Source organism: Bactrocera oleae, chromosome 5 (genome assembly GCF_042242935.1).
Source record: "Bactrocera oleae isolate idBacOlea1 chromosome 5, idBacOlea1, whole genome shotgun sequence".
Lineage (NCBI taxonomy): Eukaryota > Metazoa > Arthropoda > Insecta > Diptera > Tephritidae > Bactrocera > Bactrocera oleae.
The window spans coordinates 34,735,912-34,755,184 of record NC_091539.1 but is presented as its reverse complement, the minus strand read 5'-3'; the positions used below and the strand labels follow the sequence as shown (position 1 = coordinate 34,755,184).

The window sequence follows — 19,273 nt, the reverse complement described above, 5'->3', positions numbered from 1 at the left end:
AATCAGCTTACTTATGCGCTTTGCACAAATTTCTTTTTTTACAGATTCAAAATGACTAACTGCTTTAGTAGTGAAATTTCTCATAGACATCTTACCCTGAGACAAATGACTAAACATGAACTGAAAATTAGTGAAATAACAATTTAATCATCTTCCTCGAAATATGTTTCCTCCAAAAAGTTTGTTAATTTCTGATTTTACAAGTTATGGTAATAATGAAAACTGCAATTCATAAAATTCACAACTTAACAAAGTTACATAACAATTAACGAATGCAAGTCGAAAGCAAAGATTAAAATTTTAGACCTCACAATGACAGTTAAATTTGAAAAAAAAGTGGCAACTTTTTTCAAGGGATTTATGTGAACCACTGCTATTTGTTGTAATTATGGATGAATTTCTTGGTGCCACTTGTGCAGCGTAAAGAAGTGTCAAAGACCCAGCTTAGTGTGATAGCTAGACGGGTGTTAGATGCTCTTTGTATATTTGTATGGAAGCAAGTCTCTTTGTATTTGCAAATTACTGTGACTAGCGAAAGTCATTTGTGGTTGGTAAACGTGTGACACTAATGCTTGCAAACAAAAACATGAATCATAAATAAAAATAAGCCAATCATAAAAAAACACGCCGGGCATGCGCAGCATATCGGCAATAAATATGTATTGTATGTTGAACACGCAAATAATGAAGACTACAACAAGAAATCTTTTATTGTATCTATATATGTACCTATATAGTTATAAGTGTGTTATGTTGTTTAATTCAGGGGTTCCCAAAGTGATTTATTGTATGGTAGGCCTTCCTAGTGAAATACAAGACAGTAAAAAAATGAGTCGATAAAGAGTGGGAGAGAGGGCGAGACAGAAAGAGAAGAATATAGAATGAGAAAAAGAACGAATAAGAGAGACGCATATTGAGAGATCAGGAGCATATACCAAAAAAATACCACAAAAGTGGTTTGTTGAATTCTTTACAAAATGATGACCTCGATGGACAAATAATAATTCAAATTTACTTCTTACTGGAAAGAAGTACTCGTAGAATAAAAAAGCGGTGCCTAAGCGCACTTGGTCCGTCTTCAAATTGAGAACGTGTAAGCCACCTTGAAAGTTTGTTGCTTTTCGTTAATTAATTTTGATATGGATTAATACTAAGGTACAAATAAAGAGCTTTCACAGAGGGGGCATTTTAATAATTTTTTTTTTTTATTAAAAGAACTCTTATTGTGACATAACTATAACAGTTAGACACATGCGGTCGTAGTACTTATTTTGTTCTATAATCAATAGTATTTGCAATACATTTTTTAGATAATTTTTTTTTACACCTTGGGTTACATTAGTTCCGTTTAGTAAGAATTCCTATCTTTTTGGAAAATAAAATATAACCTCACCGCAGATGGTGTAGCTTTCCAACGGTGAAAATTTTTCAAATTCGTCAATCCTCAGTGTAGATACAGTAGCTAATATTTCATGAGAAGATTTCAGAAATTAAAATTTTCCCGAAGTGCTCTTATACGCTTAGGGATCTTTAACCTTTTAAAGCAAAATGAAATTTATAAGTTGTTCCTAATTTCATATGGAAACCTCATACCCTCATGATTTAGACCAAAGCATTGATCAGCACAATTAACTAAACAGAAGGCTCTTAAACTTACTCACTTTAATAGGAAAAATATAATTTTTTAAAGATGTTGTGCTAAAGTTTTCCATCTTGGTGTTCAACATTGATTGGTTATAATACTTGCTTCTGCGTTCAAAAGCAATTTCAAATAAAAGTCTTGCGAACCAACGAAAATTTTGAAAGAGAAATTCTATTGAACATCCATCCCAATCAAAGCAAGGGCCTTCACAACTCACTTAGGCGAAAATATTGGGAAGCACTGACTCTCACAATTTCTCCAGCCCAACCAGACACAATCATTTAATCAGCGCAATGTAACAAAAGTCCAACTTCAACATGGGTCCACCACCACTCGCTACTTATGGCTATCCACTTGACAGTTGGTGAATTGTGCAACAACAGCAACAAAAACAGCAAAATATAGCAATAGAAAAAAGAAGAAGAAAGAAAAACAGCAGCATTGACTTAACTGGAAGTGCAGAGTGGCATTAAATAGAAGGCGAAGGCGAAATCTACCAAAACGAGACATGACAAGACCAACGGACAAGACAAGGTAAAACAAGCAAAGCTAGTCATCTAGGTAACATAAGTAGTTATCACAGATTGCTGCGGCAACAAGGGTTAGGCGTAAGTGGAAATACACACACACACTCACACACGAATTTGGCTTTACATATAAGACAATGCAAAGAAGAAACTTGCTTTCTTTCAGCCATACTTCATTTCGCCAGCAGCTGCGGTTAATAAAGCAGCGCAGCGACTGCGGGGAGGATCGTGAGTGCTGAGCAACGCATCCCACTGTGGCGCTGTTGGGTGTCAAAGGCGAGATTGTGCTATGGTTTGGTTAGAAACTCTGTACTTAAGTATGTATAATTTAAGTTGATTTACGTGTGTGTGTGTGTTGGCTACTGCAAATATGGATATATGTACATAAATACTCATATATAAAATTGGCAAAGGGGCAACGTTCGACTGTTCATTTTCCCAAGACTCGTTTACCTTGGGAGTTGTTCGACATGAACAGGCGGGCGATAGCAGCACGTATTGGCGCTGCGATTGCCCGACTGCGCAATGTGTTATCTTGGCGCGCTGGTAAGAGGTGGCAGTGGAGCTGGTGGGTGATATGGGCTAGCCATGTGTGTGTGTGGCATGTGTCTATGCGTGCACACACACATGTCTATGCATTTTTTTACAAGCATGTTGTGTATGTGTGTGTGGCGGCGTGTTCTACCTCTGTTTGGCGCTGCCTCAGCTGTTTTTTGGGTGTAAATATTCGCATTTGCATGCAACTCAACTGCTTACCACGCCAACGTCGAAGTCAAACGCTTGTGCAACAACATACAGACACACATATAGTTACGTGTAGGTTGGCTCACAGCGGCTTTTGTTCTGGCTTCTTCGACAGTAACCGCACCAGTTCGTGCTGCAAGGCATTCTTCGACTGGTTTCTGCAGCGCACGTAACAGTGGACGGGCGGTGCCCCCATCGATAGACCTCCTTACATGCCAGCTACGTGTATATGCATCGATTATTGCATATCTCCACGCACACATACACACATAGATAGTATAATACGTGATAAATATTTATATATATAGTAAACTATGCGATTTTTACGCTTTTACAAGTCTGCATGCCAGGCATGTTCTTAAACAACGTAATCAAGTGCTGCATTAACTACTTGTAATATGCTGCTGCAACGTACGTATATATGTATGTACATACATACATATGGATGTAGCGTGTTGTGTGGCAGTCAACTCACGTATGTATGTATATCTGTATATAGGTATATGTAAATAATTATGCATTTATTATCGCTAGTTGGATACTGAGGCATGCATTTCTTAGAATTTGAATTGAAATTCACTTGAAAGTGTTCAAAATAAATAAATAAATCAAAATTGATGGTCTCTCAAATTACGCGACTCTTAAATAACTTTTAGGAACTTTAATTACAACTTCGATTGGATTCCGTGAACCTCCTTCTCGGCTATTACGAATGATTTATAAAAAATTTTATGAAAAGAATAAGCAATTTAGAATATTCGTATTAATTCTAAATACAGTAGCCAACCGATAAATCATCTAACGAAACATATGCAAATTTTGAAAGGGCCTAGTATTTTATTTTCTACAAAGGTGAAGTCCGCAATCACTGCAGCATTGTATGACTTTTTAGTAGCTTGGAAAATAGCGTACAACTTGCTACAAAATAAATTTTGCTTAAATATTTTTTGTATATTTAGATATGATTTATAAATATACTCTGGAATTTATAGAAAATTTAATGCAGTATTCTTTCAAAAAATTCCAAAATTCGCCGTAATTAATTGACCACAAGAGGTGCACTTCAATAAAAACAAGAAAAAACGTTAACTTCGGTTGCGCCGAAGCTATAATACCCTTCACAAAAACAAAGGCCCTTTACAAGAACTTGATTCCGAACGTTCAATTTGTATGACAGCTATATGATATAGTGATCTGATCTGACCAATTTCTGTGGAGAATAATTTGTTGCCTTAAGCAATAACTCGTGCCTAATTTCGTGAAGATATCTCGTCAAATAAAAAAATGTTCCATGCAAGCACTTTACTCCGATCGTTCAGTTAATATGGCAGCTATATGCTATAGTCATCCGATCCATACAATTTCTTCGGAGATTAGATTAATGCTTTAAATAAAAATACATGCCAAATTTCGTGAAGATACCTCGTCAAATTAAAGAGTTTTCCATACAAGCACTTCATTTCGATTGTTCAGTTTGTATGGCAGCTATATGCTATAGTGATCCGATATCGGCGGTTCCGACAAATGAGCAGCTTCTTTGTGAGAAAAGTAAAGGGCAAAATTTCAGATCGATATCTCCAAAACTGAGGGACTAGTTCGCGTATATACAGACGGACGGACAGACGGACGGACAGACAGACGGACATGGCTAAATCAACTCAGCTCGTCACGGTGATCATTTATATATATACTTTATATGGTCTCCGACGTTTCCTTCTGGGTGTTACAAACTTCGTGGCAAAATTAATATACCCTGTTCAGGGTATAAAAATTATAAAATTTAAACGTATAATTTATAACATGGAAGTGGAAAAGTCTTTGCCCTGACCAAATATTTTGTATCATTATCCTAGAATACTAACTTGAACTAGAATACTGTGTCAAAGCTTAATGAAAATTCTTCCAATAGATTTCAAAGTTATTGGCTATTTTTGTTTCCAATGGAAAGTAGTAAATTTCTGGTTTCGATAAAACAAAGAAATGGCTTGATAAGTGTTATAGTAAATTTGTCCCAGGATATTCAACGGTTAGTTATTGGTTTAGTGTATTTTGTTGTAACAGTACATAGCGAAAATGATACAAAAATGGACTTGAGTGAGCTCGCTAACATCATTGTCGCGTTGTTCTTTTACCAAGGCATGGCTCCGATTCATTCATCTTGTGATACTGCCGAAAAATTTAAGAAATTACACTATGAATTAATCCCTCACCAGATTTAGCCCCAGCAACTATTTCATCTTCCTTAGGTTTAACATGTGGCTCGGTCGAAAAATATGTCACTCGAATTAAGATGCCAACTAGGAAAAAACGAAGTTTCAAACTATCAAATCGATATCGAAATGTTGGAGGGCCGTTACATGTTGCATTACCCTAGATGTTAAGAAAAAGGCTTTTCAAACTTTTCTACTACTTTTATAAAATTTTGTTGAGGTAATAATTTCTACCAGTTTTCACAGACCTCTACTACCAAAGAGGGAAGAGTGAACGGGATAAATTGTATGGGACCGCCTAACAGTGATCTTCTTTACGGGCGGTTCGAGTTCGGATGGAATAAAGAAGTACCTACCTTAGCCATTTAGGATCACCTTAGTTTATTAACGATTTATATGAATAAAATTAATTCAGATTATAAGTGGAACTGAACTGTTTTTATATTTTGAACAGGGTATGTAAAGTTTGTCACGAACTTTCTAACATTCAGAAGGAAATCTCGGAGGAGACCTATAAAGTATTTATATATGTAAACAAGCATCGTGACGAGCTAAGTCTGTCTGTTCGTGTGTATATACGCGGACTAGCCGCTCAGTTTTTGAGATATCATTCTGAAACTGTGCACACATACACGAAATTTGCCAACGCTACAATCTCCAAACAAATTGTTTTGATCGGTACACTATAGAATATAGCTGCCACGTAAAGTGACAATCGAAATCAAGGACAAAGATCTTTTTTAAATATCTTTTTATGCTATAAAAAATGCAATTGTGAAGGGTATTAAAGTTTTGGGGCAGTCGAAGTTACTCCTTTTGCTTGTTTTATATTAAACTAATACTGATATCAGGGCGCAATAAATTGTCAGACAATGGCAAAACTATTGAAATGGTTGGATAGAATTTTTTTCAACCATCTTCTTTATTAAATGTGCACTTTGGAGCTTGCATACTAAATAGAGACAGTTACTTTTACTTCCGAAATTCTTACGGCCAAACTGCTACTGTTGCTGCTGCTGATATAAGGTAAAATGATAAGTACCATGATACTTTTTAGCATACAAAAGTAGTTTTCCAGATTGCACAGACATAAGTGGAATATTTTCTGCTTTACTCCAATTATTCTGCACTTGATAGTAAAATGTTGCACTTTTACCGATTATTGTGGAATGCACCCACTCTTTGTTTATATTTATTGCTCTTGCGACATTGACTAGAAGTGATAGTACGACACGAACGTGCGCATTACTGAATTCTCATATTTTATCTCCGATGATATATGTATTATTCTAAAAACGATATTGATAAGCAAAATATAAATATTTAGAATATTGTTAAAGATTTTTTTTCGAATATCTTAAAGGAAATTATGAATTCAATAATGTTTGTGATACAGAGAACTGTAAATTCATATATAATATTATATATTCCATACTTTTGATTCAAATGATGAAATCTAGAGCAGAGTCAGTTCCCAACAGATATATTAGCCCAGATTGTTGGAGCAGTGTGTGACCTCTTAAGCGAGAGATAATTTGTGTTATTATAAGAGCTTGGAGTGTAAATTAATATCTGTCATATGAGTCAGTATAGTTACCACCAGAGCTATATTATCAGAATCAGTAGAGTATTATTGGCAAAAAACTTTGGTACGTATACTCGTTACATATAAAGAAAACAAAGAATAATTAGTATAATAATAATGTCAGTTTGTGTCTCCTTGTGTAAGAATATCTTTTCATAATTCTTACAAAATAGAAATTTTTAATATGTGGCTAATTAGTTCAAATGCTTTTGATATATAAGGATAATTTATGACCATATTATGTAGGGAAATTATTTTTGAACCAAGGGTTGTGCATTTTTGTCTTCCCAACTATCTTTTGGATTCTAATCCGGAAGTGGTTTGCAGTTCAATTGGGATCCGCCTTTTTAATTCATGGAGTTCGTGTCTTGTTTTTGAATATCCCACATTACGAGAACATAACGGCAACTCGGATAACTATCATTGTTAATTGACGTGATCAATATAATGGAAATTAGTAGCGATAATGAGAATCCTAATACAAATTGAAAGAAAGTAGAAGTAATTCAGGGATAAGAAAGAAGAGGTCAAAGCAAAACTTACAAAAAATTAAGTGAAAACGAGACAGCAACGAGGCGTTCAAACGTAATAGGTCTACAATCAATACCAAGCTGTTGGGTCCAGCTAACAGGAACTCTATTTTGATCTGGTCAATTATTAGTTGATTTCGTCAAATATATATCTCTTTCGATATATCAGACAGCAACTAGCCTAACTGATTCTCTGAACGCATTTTAGACAAAAATGACATGGAATCCAAAGAGCATATTCCTCCTAAAGCGCTAAGCACCATTAAGAACTGCAAAATTTTTACCCAAACTAACAGCACAGTGTAGATTAGTATGTAAATAATACGCTAAAGTACAGTTAATTTGTTTACAACGCAAATGTAACGAAAAGCACAAATAGAACTAGAAGACTGCATAATGCCTCTACGACTTTCAGACCTCAACAGCGTGAGTTGATTTGCCACACGGATTAGCTGTTATTGGTCAATTACTTATTCTCTGATACTTCCGCACATGTTTAGCATTGCAGACTATCCAAATATCAACCACCTTGCACACTACATTCTATTTGGAATTAGAATTAGAACTAGAATTAGAGAAGAGTTCTTTTGTATGTTCATTTTCAACTTCGATGATTATTTTGTATATGCTACCACTCCCCATCCCGGTCTAGGTAATTTTCCCGTACCGGTTTGTGAGCAACTCACAACTTAGGTTGTGAGCAACAATACCTTGCTAAAATAATCAGCATGCGGTCTTAATGATGATGTTGCTGATGCGCCGACTGATGATTAAGTCGATGTTCGGGATACACATGGTAGTGAAGAAGAGAAGCTTAAGGTGCGTCTTAGTAAAAACTTTTTCTTCCACACTCTTGTTATATTTGTGGAAGAAGAGTAAGAAGCTACAGAAGCAGCCACTACTGTGGCACAATTAAGCAAAAAGGAACTCAACAAAAATCATTAAATTTATTATAGTTCACTTGAGCCCGTTCATTTGGTTAACATGCCAGAGGAGTAGCAGCTGCTGCTCTAACAACAACAACAATATTTTAGCTGTTCTACATATATTACAGTGTATAATATATCTACAATAAATTCAATCACTGCAGGCCAGCACCGCTTTTTAGCCTTTTTTGCGCCTTGCTGTGTGTATGCGTGTAGAACTGGCTGTTTTTGCAATTTTTGCTGTGCGCTTTTGTGTTTTCTTCTTCTTCTGGCTGATTTGTTGTTATCGTTTAACCTCCGCGCATGCGAACGCTGAGTCAATAGTACTGGTATTTTCGCTATGGAGTTATATATAGCAGTGTTATAAATGTTGTTGTTGATATCACTGCTGCATAGAATAAAATATCAAGTTCGTTTCTTAAGTCTTTTGTTTCGCAGTTGCTGTGTCTGTTTTTGCTATTTTGCCACTTCTCTTGCGCATTAAAATATCCGCAAACGGCACAACCGCAGGCACAGTAACAAAACAATTACAATTACAATAACAACAACAACAGCGTCAGCATATGCAGTATCGAATTGAACCACAATTTTGCCGTCATCGGGCATTCCGGCAAGCGACAGCGTCATCGACAGTCGAGTGTCATTAGCGCTAGCGCCCAACAGCAAAAGCAAGCGCAACGGCATAACTGCCATAAATAACAGTAACAACAACATGCGATTGCTATGGCTGTGTCATTTAGTCAGTTGGCTGCAGCACTAAACACCATTATCATCGTCTCGGAATATACATATACATATGTATGTGTGCATGTAATCGTAAAGGCCGTTTAACGCTTGTGCTCAGTGCGTGGCTGAGGTCGGCGGTTAAAGGAGGTGTTCACAGAAGGCCGTTGGAGCAGCAGCCATCATCACCGCGGCCGCTTGCTGGATTTAAAATCGACGCAACACTTTTGTGATACACAATTTTACCTTTTCTCTGTTGCTCTGTTGTATTTGGTTTCTGTATCTGATCGGCTATCTATTGTTGTTGATGTTTTATTTAGATATTTGTAGCTTTTATTTTGTTTATTTATTTGATTGTCTTTCACAATTGTTACGTTGTATGAAGTGTCATGCTTGTTGTTGTTTTGTTTGTGTTTATTTGAATTGTTGTATTTATATTTTATGCACTGCTAATTATGTATTTCATTTCATTTGTTTAATTTTTGTTGTTTCGGTTTCTTTTTCTATTTTGTAACTCCAAGGTTGCATTAAATCGATTTTCGACCGCAGTTACCGTTATGTGGGTTTTTTCAATTTTAATTTTTTTGGAGTTCTTTGTAATTTGTTATTTTATGTTTTGTTGTTCTTTTATATTTTATATTACTATTTTATTAATTTACTATTTTTTTTATTTAATATAATGATTAACTATAAGGAATGTTGTTTATAATTATTTTAGATTATTTTTTTTTTTAGTATTACTTTAATTTTGTTTAATTTATAGATTTTTTTATTATGTTTTAATTATGTATAATAATTAACAAAAGCTAATGCCTTTTGTAATTATTTTAATTTATTTTTTTTGCCAATAATCTTTTGTTGCTAATTTAAAATTTTTTATAATATACATTTTTTTTATTATAATAAACATTCTTTCAAAATTTTTATAAATTTGTTTTCTAATAATTTTTTTTAATTTTTCTTATAACTCGCAACATTTTTTCATTGCCTGCTCAGTCAACACACTTAATATTTTCTATAATTAATTAATTAGTGTGAAAGCAAGTCGAGTGCCTTCGGTCTTTTCTTCCTCTTTTGCTTTTTCTTTTACCCTGTTCTCCAATTTGCATAATACCCCATGTTAGTTATAAACAGAATAAGATGTTATTATTATTGTTATTGAAAAAAAACACAGACACACAAACATACACGAAATGAGCGAGAAATATGAACTGTATCTTGCATACACACGTTCGCCTCCTCAAGCCAGCGATTACTTGTCTTCGTTCCGCACAAGCCACACCATCGATAAAGCGCGTTCAAAACTATAACTGACCGTCGCGCATGCCAAATAACAACTGATTGCTGCAAACATTCAGCCACGAAGAGACAGATACTTTTTTGCTGCCAACGACCACTACCAACACGAAGCACTTGAGCAGCGCACCAACGCGCCAGCGACTTTCCAAAGTGTAGTTGTTGTCTGTTTTACCACTCTGTGGCTGTGGCTTTTTCTTCGAGTTTATAGCTCAGTCAACTTCATGGTGACGCTGCCGTTCTGTAACTCGGGCTTATGTGTATAACCATAGCATCTAAAGTCATAGCTATGGATTCGACGGTAACCGCAGCCAGCTACGCCGCAGCCGCACACCTCGGCACCATGATGCAACTCGTTCCGGTGTTTGTTTTGTTGTTGTTCTACAAGTTGGCATGCTACGTTTTTGTTGCTAATGGAGATGAGCGCTTGCTTAATGGCCAGCCAAGGCATAACTTCTAATGAAAGCCAAACTTCGGAGAAAAGAAAGAGCTGAAAGTTGTTGGTATTTGCAATCCTAACTCGTCAGCGCTGAGCAAATTTTGTGGCACCTTTAACTAACTACGACTTGAGTTGTGTGCAGATTCTATTACAACGCCATTGCTATACTAAATCTCGTAGCAAACTAGAGTGTTCATCTCCGGTTGTGGCTGCTTGGTATTTGCTTTTGTTGTTTTGTTTTTTCGCTTTTATATAATCATTAATTTGTTGTTGTTTTCTTGGGTTTCTTGTTGCTAGAATACAGCTGAGCGCTCCTTTGCTGACATTTATTGTGCTGTTGCTTTGTTTTTTAGAAACAATTGAAGTTGTTTAGGGTTGGTTTAAGCAACAAAGACTGCAGCAACAAACCTGATTTTCGCTTTGGCCACAAAGTGGATAAAAATAAAGACAAGTTTATAGCCTACACTCTTCAAAACTGCGTGTGTGTGTGTATGTTGGCTGTCTACACGAAGAAGTTGCTCTCGCATTGAAGATGATGCTTTCTGACTCTCACAACGAAAGGGCAACGAAGAGTTTGATTTTTGGAGCATAGCTATTGAGTTTGACTCTAGTGCAAATAGTAATACAGCAAACCGGGTGCATTAGCAAGCATTAAATCGGATAATTTCGTTTGTTCAAACACATATTTCAATGGTTAGCATAACAAATGTGCACTATTAATAGTTCAGAGTTTGTCCCCATGCGAAATTTTTGCTTTTGTTTGAGCTTGGTTGCAAACTCATGGATCATAGATTAAAATACAAGTCCAGATAAAATTGTACAATTAAATTAAAATTAATTTATAACGATTTTAATTATAGTGGCCGCCTCAAAGTGGCGAGAAAAAACTTAATTTTATATGTTTTTTGCTGTTCGACGAAATATTTTTTCCAGATAGGTATTTTCTAAAGAGTGAGAAGGTTTAAAGAAGTTCGTTAAATAAAGAAAACTCTAAGTAATTAACTTTTCAGCTAAACTGCGCTAAATCGCATGCTGAGTAGATAGTTGCATTCTACATGGTACCCAGGAGAATGTAGATGGTATACCACTAAAGTATGGTAGAAAATTTATATTCTTTAAAGAAAATGACGAAGTAAATTTTGAAAGTTTTGATCAACGTTTTAGTATAGCATAAGAACAACAATGTAAACTCCTTCACGATGTCAATTTCGATAAAATTTATTGAGATTGTACATTACGGTACTTTTAAAACAGTTGTCATGGCCAAGAAAATAGTGGATTATATGTTCGAAAAGCTTCTGCGAGGTGGTAATGAGAAATAAATAAGTCGAATGAAGAAGCGGTACGAGTGCCAAGGAGGGGTATTAATGTGAAAACAACATATTGCCGAGTTCAAATAAGTCATAGTATTATTATTTTTTCCTCGAATATATTTCTAATATCATTGAGACAATTTGCTCAATCGATTTGATAATATCAATGTACTAAAATAATTTAGAAGGTAAATTGATTCTGTCAGAAAATTTCTAAACAATGTCAGGGAAAAAAATGTAAATATCAAGGTAAAAGAGAACGGGATTTTCAAATCCTTAAATATGTTATTTTTTAAGAATGTCATCTGATCAAACTTGTCACGGACTATCAAAAAGAAAACCTAATCACGTCTTTTAATAAATATCTTTATTATAGCCATCATAATGGGCCATCATAATGTGGCCAGTACAAGCAATTCAAGACTTAATCCAACTTTCGCTACACTTTTTATAAGCCTCGCTTGGGGTGGCCTTCAGTGCCGTCAGCAAATTTTGGTTTTCTCATTTTTGGTTTGCCATTCGCTAGATTTTTTTTACAGTTTCGATGTCATATTCATAAATCCACACCTCATCACCAGTAAAGATACGTTTGTTGAATGTAGGGTTCTAAGCTGCGTTATCAAGAGTCTCTTTTGCGACCGCTACTCAACGTCGGTTAACCAAGATGTGTTGAGCCGATCGATATGATATCTTCTACCATCTCTCTAATGCCTACAGAACGATGCATACAGAAGGATCAAACACTGTTTTTTTTTTTAACTTTTTTCATGTTATCGTCATTAAAAGAGGTGGATGGGCAATTCACAGAAATAGGATGGACGACTTAGTCAAGCATTTACTATTTCAAAAGTTGCCATTAAATTCTATATAAATATAGCTTTATATACGCATCAATTTCTTCTACTCTGCATTAAAGCTAGCATACCTTATCAAATATACTCATGTACACAAACAAACCAACATATAACGATTTATTTATAAGTGCTTGGATATCAGCAATAATTGCATTTAATCGCAAGCAATATTTTGCACTAAATGCCACCGGCTTAAGCGCACCACAATGGGCTTATGCACACATTAAAAATTCGTATAAATTTGCCTTTCCCTCATTATTAGCTGAAAATTCGCAATTTGGCTAGAAAAAATGCAACCAAAGCAACGAGTACTTCAACTTCGATAACCGGACTGTGGGTAATATTAAGACCAACCAGCTTGCCTGCCTATCAGGCCGCTGCCGCAGCCGCCAACAAACAGCCAGTCAGCCAGCTGGCTACACAACAAGTATCTAACAATAAACCGTATATATTTTATTAGTACTTTTTTTTTGTAAAACTTCTGCGAATAGTCAAAAATGCCTATGCCGCGTTGCTGTGTGTTTGTATGTGTGCCCATTTGTTTCGTCTAGAGTCTAGAGTCTAGACCAATAATACAAAGTTGCTTGGCAAATATTTGCATTTGCAACTGTTGGTAGCTTGAAATGGTTTTTTTTTTGTGTGTGTTGTTTTTTCATTCTTCAGCTTAAATGTAGAACGCGTGCTGAAGCCGTAGCAAATTTCGATTTGCCACAGCTACCACAAAATTCAATTCTATCAATACAATTTTAAGTGACCCAATAAAGTTTGTGAGTTCAAAAAATAAAAAAAGTAAAAAATGTGAATAACAGAAAAGGTCGTTCCACTCACTTCGTCCGAGAAATCGCCTAGATTGCGCACATCTTCCGTTTCTAAGTAATCCTTGACCTCTTCGTGTGTAATCACGCGTTTGTCGTTAGATTCGCGTACTAGCCCGTCTGCTGGGCGCGGCACCATTTTCTTAATAATTTTGGAGTTTTCAGCTGGCAGCACAGCCACTTGACCGTCAACGGTGTCAGGCGCCTCGAGTGCACCGCCATTGACCTCCACTGCTATACTATCGATGGGTATACCTAAATCGCGTTTCTGAAATGGAATTGGAATTTTTGGATTTCATTTTATTATTCATTATTGTATATTAAAACTTTATTAAATGTGCGTTAGAGTGAGCCAAAAACTAAACTACTGTTTCTATGGGTAAAAAATTAAACTATATACAGAGAAAGCTTCGAACTTTTGAATTGAAAAAAAAATTCTCCTGATATAGATTTTTTAGGAAATTTTATGCCCTACAAAAATGCATGAAGTAAAAACGGTTCAAAAGTTATAGTCATTTTAATGAAAATAAATTTTTTACATGTTATTTGTATGAGAACCTTTGAATTCTCACCAACACCTTTAAAAATTAAGTTAAAAATCCTGCCTTGCACGGATATTTTTACTCTGTACATGTGTAAGGTCATTTCGTCCCATAAATGCGATGGATTATTATTTTTTTGCTCCCCCTAATGTTTATATTAAATGAGTTTGGTAGAATTAGATTTAAAACATAATTTCATCCTTTCATGTGCCTATACTTAAAATTATTATATAATTTAAAAACCAAATCTAAGCGAATTCGATGTTTGAAGGTAGAGAAATTTATGGTCTAATCTTTCTAAAATGAGTAAAAAACAGGTATATAACATAATATCTTATGCTAATCCCTATACATCAAATATACTATTCGTCCATATTGTTGGCTTTGAAGTAAATATTTTCGATAATAAAAAAAGTAGGAAAACTTTAGTTATATTTCTTTTTATCGCCGGAACAAGGTAAATAAAATATTTAACCATTTTTTTTCATGAAAAAATAGTCGCAAAAAATCATGAAATTTTGGGTTTTAATGCTTAAAAGTATTTAAAAATTAAATTTACAAAATTTGTAAAAGAACCTAGTACCTGCAGTTTACGTGCAACTTGTTTTTTTTTTATTTTAAGTTAGCCAGTCTACTGGAATCATGTACGCCGTTTTTCTACCTTTTTTCAACATGGGTGCCATTGGAGGGATACATTTCACAGTTAACAAAATATTTTTAATTAAAAATTCAAAATTATGCCTAAAGACTTAATAAATATATAATAAAAATTTGGAAGCTCTGTTTTTTTTTATTTCACTATAAAACATTCCGGAAAAACGTTTAAAAAACGGCCGTCACATGGGATGACCCCCTTAAGGTATTTAATCGTATACCCTTTACCTTCCGAGAGTATAAAATATTCGGTTATACCCAAACTTAAACTTTCCTTACTTCTTTTACTATAAATTCACGTCAGAAGTATTAAAACATCTAAAAATATCACTCGAATTCGGTACCTACCAAGTTTTCTCATTTTAGTCCAACTTTATTTTAATCAATATTTTTTTATCTTATAAAATTTTCTTTAAGCTTTATTTCACTTAAATTGGTTTCCCTTTGAAAATAGTGTTTAGAGTTTTTACCCTTCAATTTAAACAGATAGAATTGTATTGCAATATTCACTTATTCTCCTTGACATAATTTTAATCTGATTTATCGAATTGCGTTATTTATATTTTTTCTTATTTTATTTTTATTATAAGAATTTTTTAATTTTTTTGATACTCTTGCATTTTTTATTTAACTCATTCACATAACTTAAAAATTTCATTCATGCATTTATGTATGTATGTACTAATAGAGATTTATGTTTGCATTTTTTTTTTGCGTGTCAAACTCACCTCTGTTGTTTCCGTTTCCTGTTTATCTGTATCTTCCGTCGTATTCGTCGAGACAATTGGCCCTGAATCTTCCACTACTTTGCCATCCGCCAGCACCAATTGTCGCTTCACACGTGTCTCTATCTGGCGTGTTGTTGTAAGTTCGGTTTTTCTTTTTGTTATCCATTCTTCTGTAGAAGAGAAATAAAGACAAAATATATGGATATATTAGTAATCTCAGGGTTACAGCTGGCTTAATATAAACGTTATGACTGTAAAGTTCATAATGCGCCTAAAAGTATGCTAGTTAGATGTCATAAATGCGGCTTACACTGTGAAAAAGATGTATACAATTGTTAGAGACATTATGTATTAATTGAAATATATAAATACTGTTTGTTAGAATGTATATTTAAATAAAAATATATAATACTTTTTTTTATATTTTTGTTAATATAACTTAATAATTCGAAAGTATACATAAAATAATATTTTACACTGCAGATTTAATGAATATTTAAGTTTTACCAAATTGTCACCAAAATTTCACAATGGTACCAAAATTTGTTAGACATTTACGGTTATTATTTACAGTTATGCGCTGAATATTTCTATACACACACTAACACAGTGTTTTTTATATTCTTCAGCAGTGTACAGTATAAATTCAACTTACATTGTTTGTGCACATCATTTCTTTGTTACCGTTAAATTTGTACTAAAATTTGTATTATAATTGTTAACAACCTGTCAAAATAACCCGAACTAATTACGAGCACCTTTTGTATACTTGCTAAAGACTCCCACAAGCAGGAGACGATAAAAAGAAACAATATAATGGTGCTAAACTAATTAACCCACGCCAATAAATTAGCTTTGTGGAACACATTTACAACATGCTTAGCTAGCAGCCAATAAAGTTTAAAGCACACAATATATGTACATAGGTATATGTGGAAACATGAGTGTGGTGTGACAGCGACTAAGACAATAAAAATCTGTTTGCTTAGACCAAAAAATGGTAAACCTGAAAAACTCTGCTGGCGAAAATGAAAAACTAGCAATTAAATGGAGCCAAACGTTAATGTATGACAATTTGCAGCATATAAGAGACGTCTACAAAAAGATGCTAAAATAGGGAAAATCTAAGTTTTGTAGATACATACGCTTTACACATAAAATAATTTGGTTGAAATATTGTATATATTTAATAAGTAAATTTGATTAAAAATATTATAAAATAGACAATTTGTGATGGATTACGGATTCATTAATTATGTACTCGTGTCTTTTTATAAAATATTATCTTGACGTGCCGTAGAAGCTTAAAACTTGTAGAATAGTATCTAGTTGGTTAACATCAGGCAAAGCAAAACTAAAATTTCCTCTTCGAAAACGGGTGCAAATTGCGGAATGGTGGCCTTTATCAACCGTTCAAATTATTTTCTTATCTTTTCGTGTAATTTAAACTTCTATAACGGATACCAATAAAGAAAAAAATATGCCATATTTATACTCTCGCAACCTGTTGCTACAGAGTATAATAGTTTTGTTCACCTAACGATTGATTGTATCACCTAAAACTAATCGAGTTTGATATAGGGTTATATACTTGTATATATAAATGATCAGGATGAAGAGACGAGTTGAAATCCGGGTGACTGTCTGTCCGTCCGTCCGTCCGTACGTGCAAGCTCTAACTTGAGTAAAAATTTAGATATATTTATGAAACTTGGTACACATATTTCTTGGTACCGTAAGACGGTTGGTGTTGTAGATGGGCATAATCGGACCCCTGCCACACCCACAAAACGCCATTAATTAAAAACAAATAAATTACAATAACTAAGCTCCACAGTAAGATACAAGACTGTTATTTGGTACACAGGATCACATTAGGGAGGGGCATCTGCAGTTTACATTTTTTTTAAGTGGGCGTGGTCCCGTCCCCTAGTAGGTTTAATGTGAATATCTCTACCGCTAAATCTATAATAACAAAATTCACTGAGAACAAATGTTCTTAGCACCTCCATCGACAGTGTAAAAACGGTTGAAATCGGGTGATAACCCCGCCCACTCCCCATATAACGGTACTGTTAAGAACTACTAAAACGCAAAAAATCAAGCACAAAAGACGCCAGAGACATTAAATTTTTATAAATGGTATTGTATGAGATGACTTTATAGGAACCGCGTTCAAAATTACCCCCCGCCCACTTTTAGGGGAAACCCATATCTTGGGAACTGCTCAACCGATTTCAACGAATCTTCTCATATTTCTATGTTATACTTGTAGTACGAAAATGGGCGAAATTGGATTACAACCACGTCTTTTTCCCAGGTAACATTTTAAATTCCATCTGATTTTTTCACTTTCCAGTATGCACATCAGGCTACAATGATTGTATCAGGGTAAAAGTTTGCGTGAATAAAAATGTGACCAAAAATTGTCTACATCGAACCAAAGCTGTTCAAACCCCTAGGTACTGAATATGTGGTCCCCAGTGCCTATAACTGACTTTTTACCGAAAATATCGGTCAGTGTGTAAGATATATAATAGAAATTTATATAATAAATGGTGTTGTCGGTAAATAACTGAGGCAACAGTTCCTACTTCTAATTATAATTAAAATATATAAAGAAATCTCAAACGAGTATGCCATTTGACTTTGCGAAAGTATAAAATGTTTTTGTTACATCCGAACTTAACCCTTCCTTACTTCTTTACAGTTTGTCGTTGATAAAGGCGAAAACGTAAGGTTGCTGAAAATGCTAATCGTGTTTATGGTGGTTTATGGATACTGTAACAGCAAATCACGTGCAATATTTTTATCATTCGACAATTGACCATCCAAACAGTGTCCAAGCCAGGATTGACGATGCGAAAGGTTTTGTTACTCCTACTGCCAATCTTTTCATTCAGACCTGTATTGTCAAAAATTTCCCCGTTTGAAGGGATCTATACAGAACCGGCCAGCTTCGACTAAAAGGAGAGAAATTGTGTTACATCACGCCAACGCCAGGCCACACACATCGATTGGAAATCGCCAGAGGCTCCAGAAGTTTTGTTGGGAGGTTCTTATACAACCACCGTATTGTCCAGATCTGGCATCAAGTGATTACTATCTATTCCTGTCCATGACGAATGATTTTGCTGGTAATAAATTCGTCTCAAGAGAAACTTGTGAAAAACTTATCAACTTATCCCAAATGGAAATTGTTGCCCAAAAAAGTTGCATTATGAAATACATTCTAAATGCCAAGAAGTTATCAAAAAAATCACGATTCGCAACGCAAATATTGCTTACATTTTGTCGCAGAGTTAACGCATCCTAATCTTTTTTTAATGTTTTTTCTGTTCTTAAAGCAAAATGAAATATTGCCACTCAACATCTTCTGAGAGATTTTTGATCGATGCAGAGATTATTTCAGTTCTAAATAATTATCACTTTTATTGCATGTGCCTCGAAAATTTCAACTGAAGATGTCCCTCCCTAATGTGATCCTGTGTACCAAATAACAGTCTTGTATCTTATTGCGGAGCTTAGTTATGGCAATTTATTTGTTTTTGATTAATGGCGTTTTGTGGGCGTGGCAGTGGTCCGGTTACGCCCATCTGCAATACCAACCGTCTTACCAAGAAACATGTTTACCAAGTTTCATAAAGATATCTCAATTTTTACTCAAGTTACAGCTTGCACGGACAGACAGTCACCCGGATTTCAACTCGTTTCTTCATCCTGATCATTTGTACATATATAACCC

The 19,273-nt window shown here is 34.7% G+C and overlaps 1 protein-coding gene across 7 annotated transcripts in view; it reads right to left on the bottom strand.

Moving 5' to 3' along the window:
• chas (chascon) overlaps positions 1-19,273 on the bottom strand; it is an 87,635-nt gene that overhangs the window by 15,503 nt on the left and 52,859 nt on the right. For all 7 annotated transcript variants that reach the window (XM_070110826.1, XM_014237334.3, XM_014237335.3 and 4 more), the window contains 2 exons: positions 15,529-15,698; positions 13,618-13,872 (listed from right to left, as the gene is read on the bottom strand). In XM_070110826.1, coding sequence (XP_069966927.1) covers positions 13,618-13,872; positions 15,529-15,698 — 425 coding nt within the window. The remainder of the gene's footprint in view (positions 1-13,617; positions 13,873-15,528; positions 15,699-19,273) is intronic.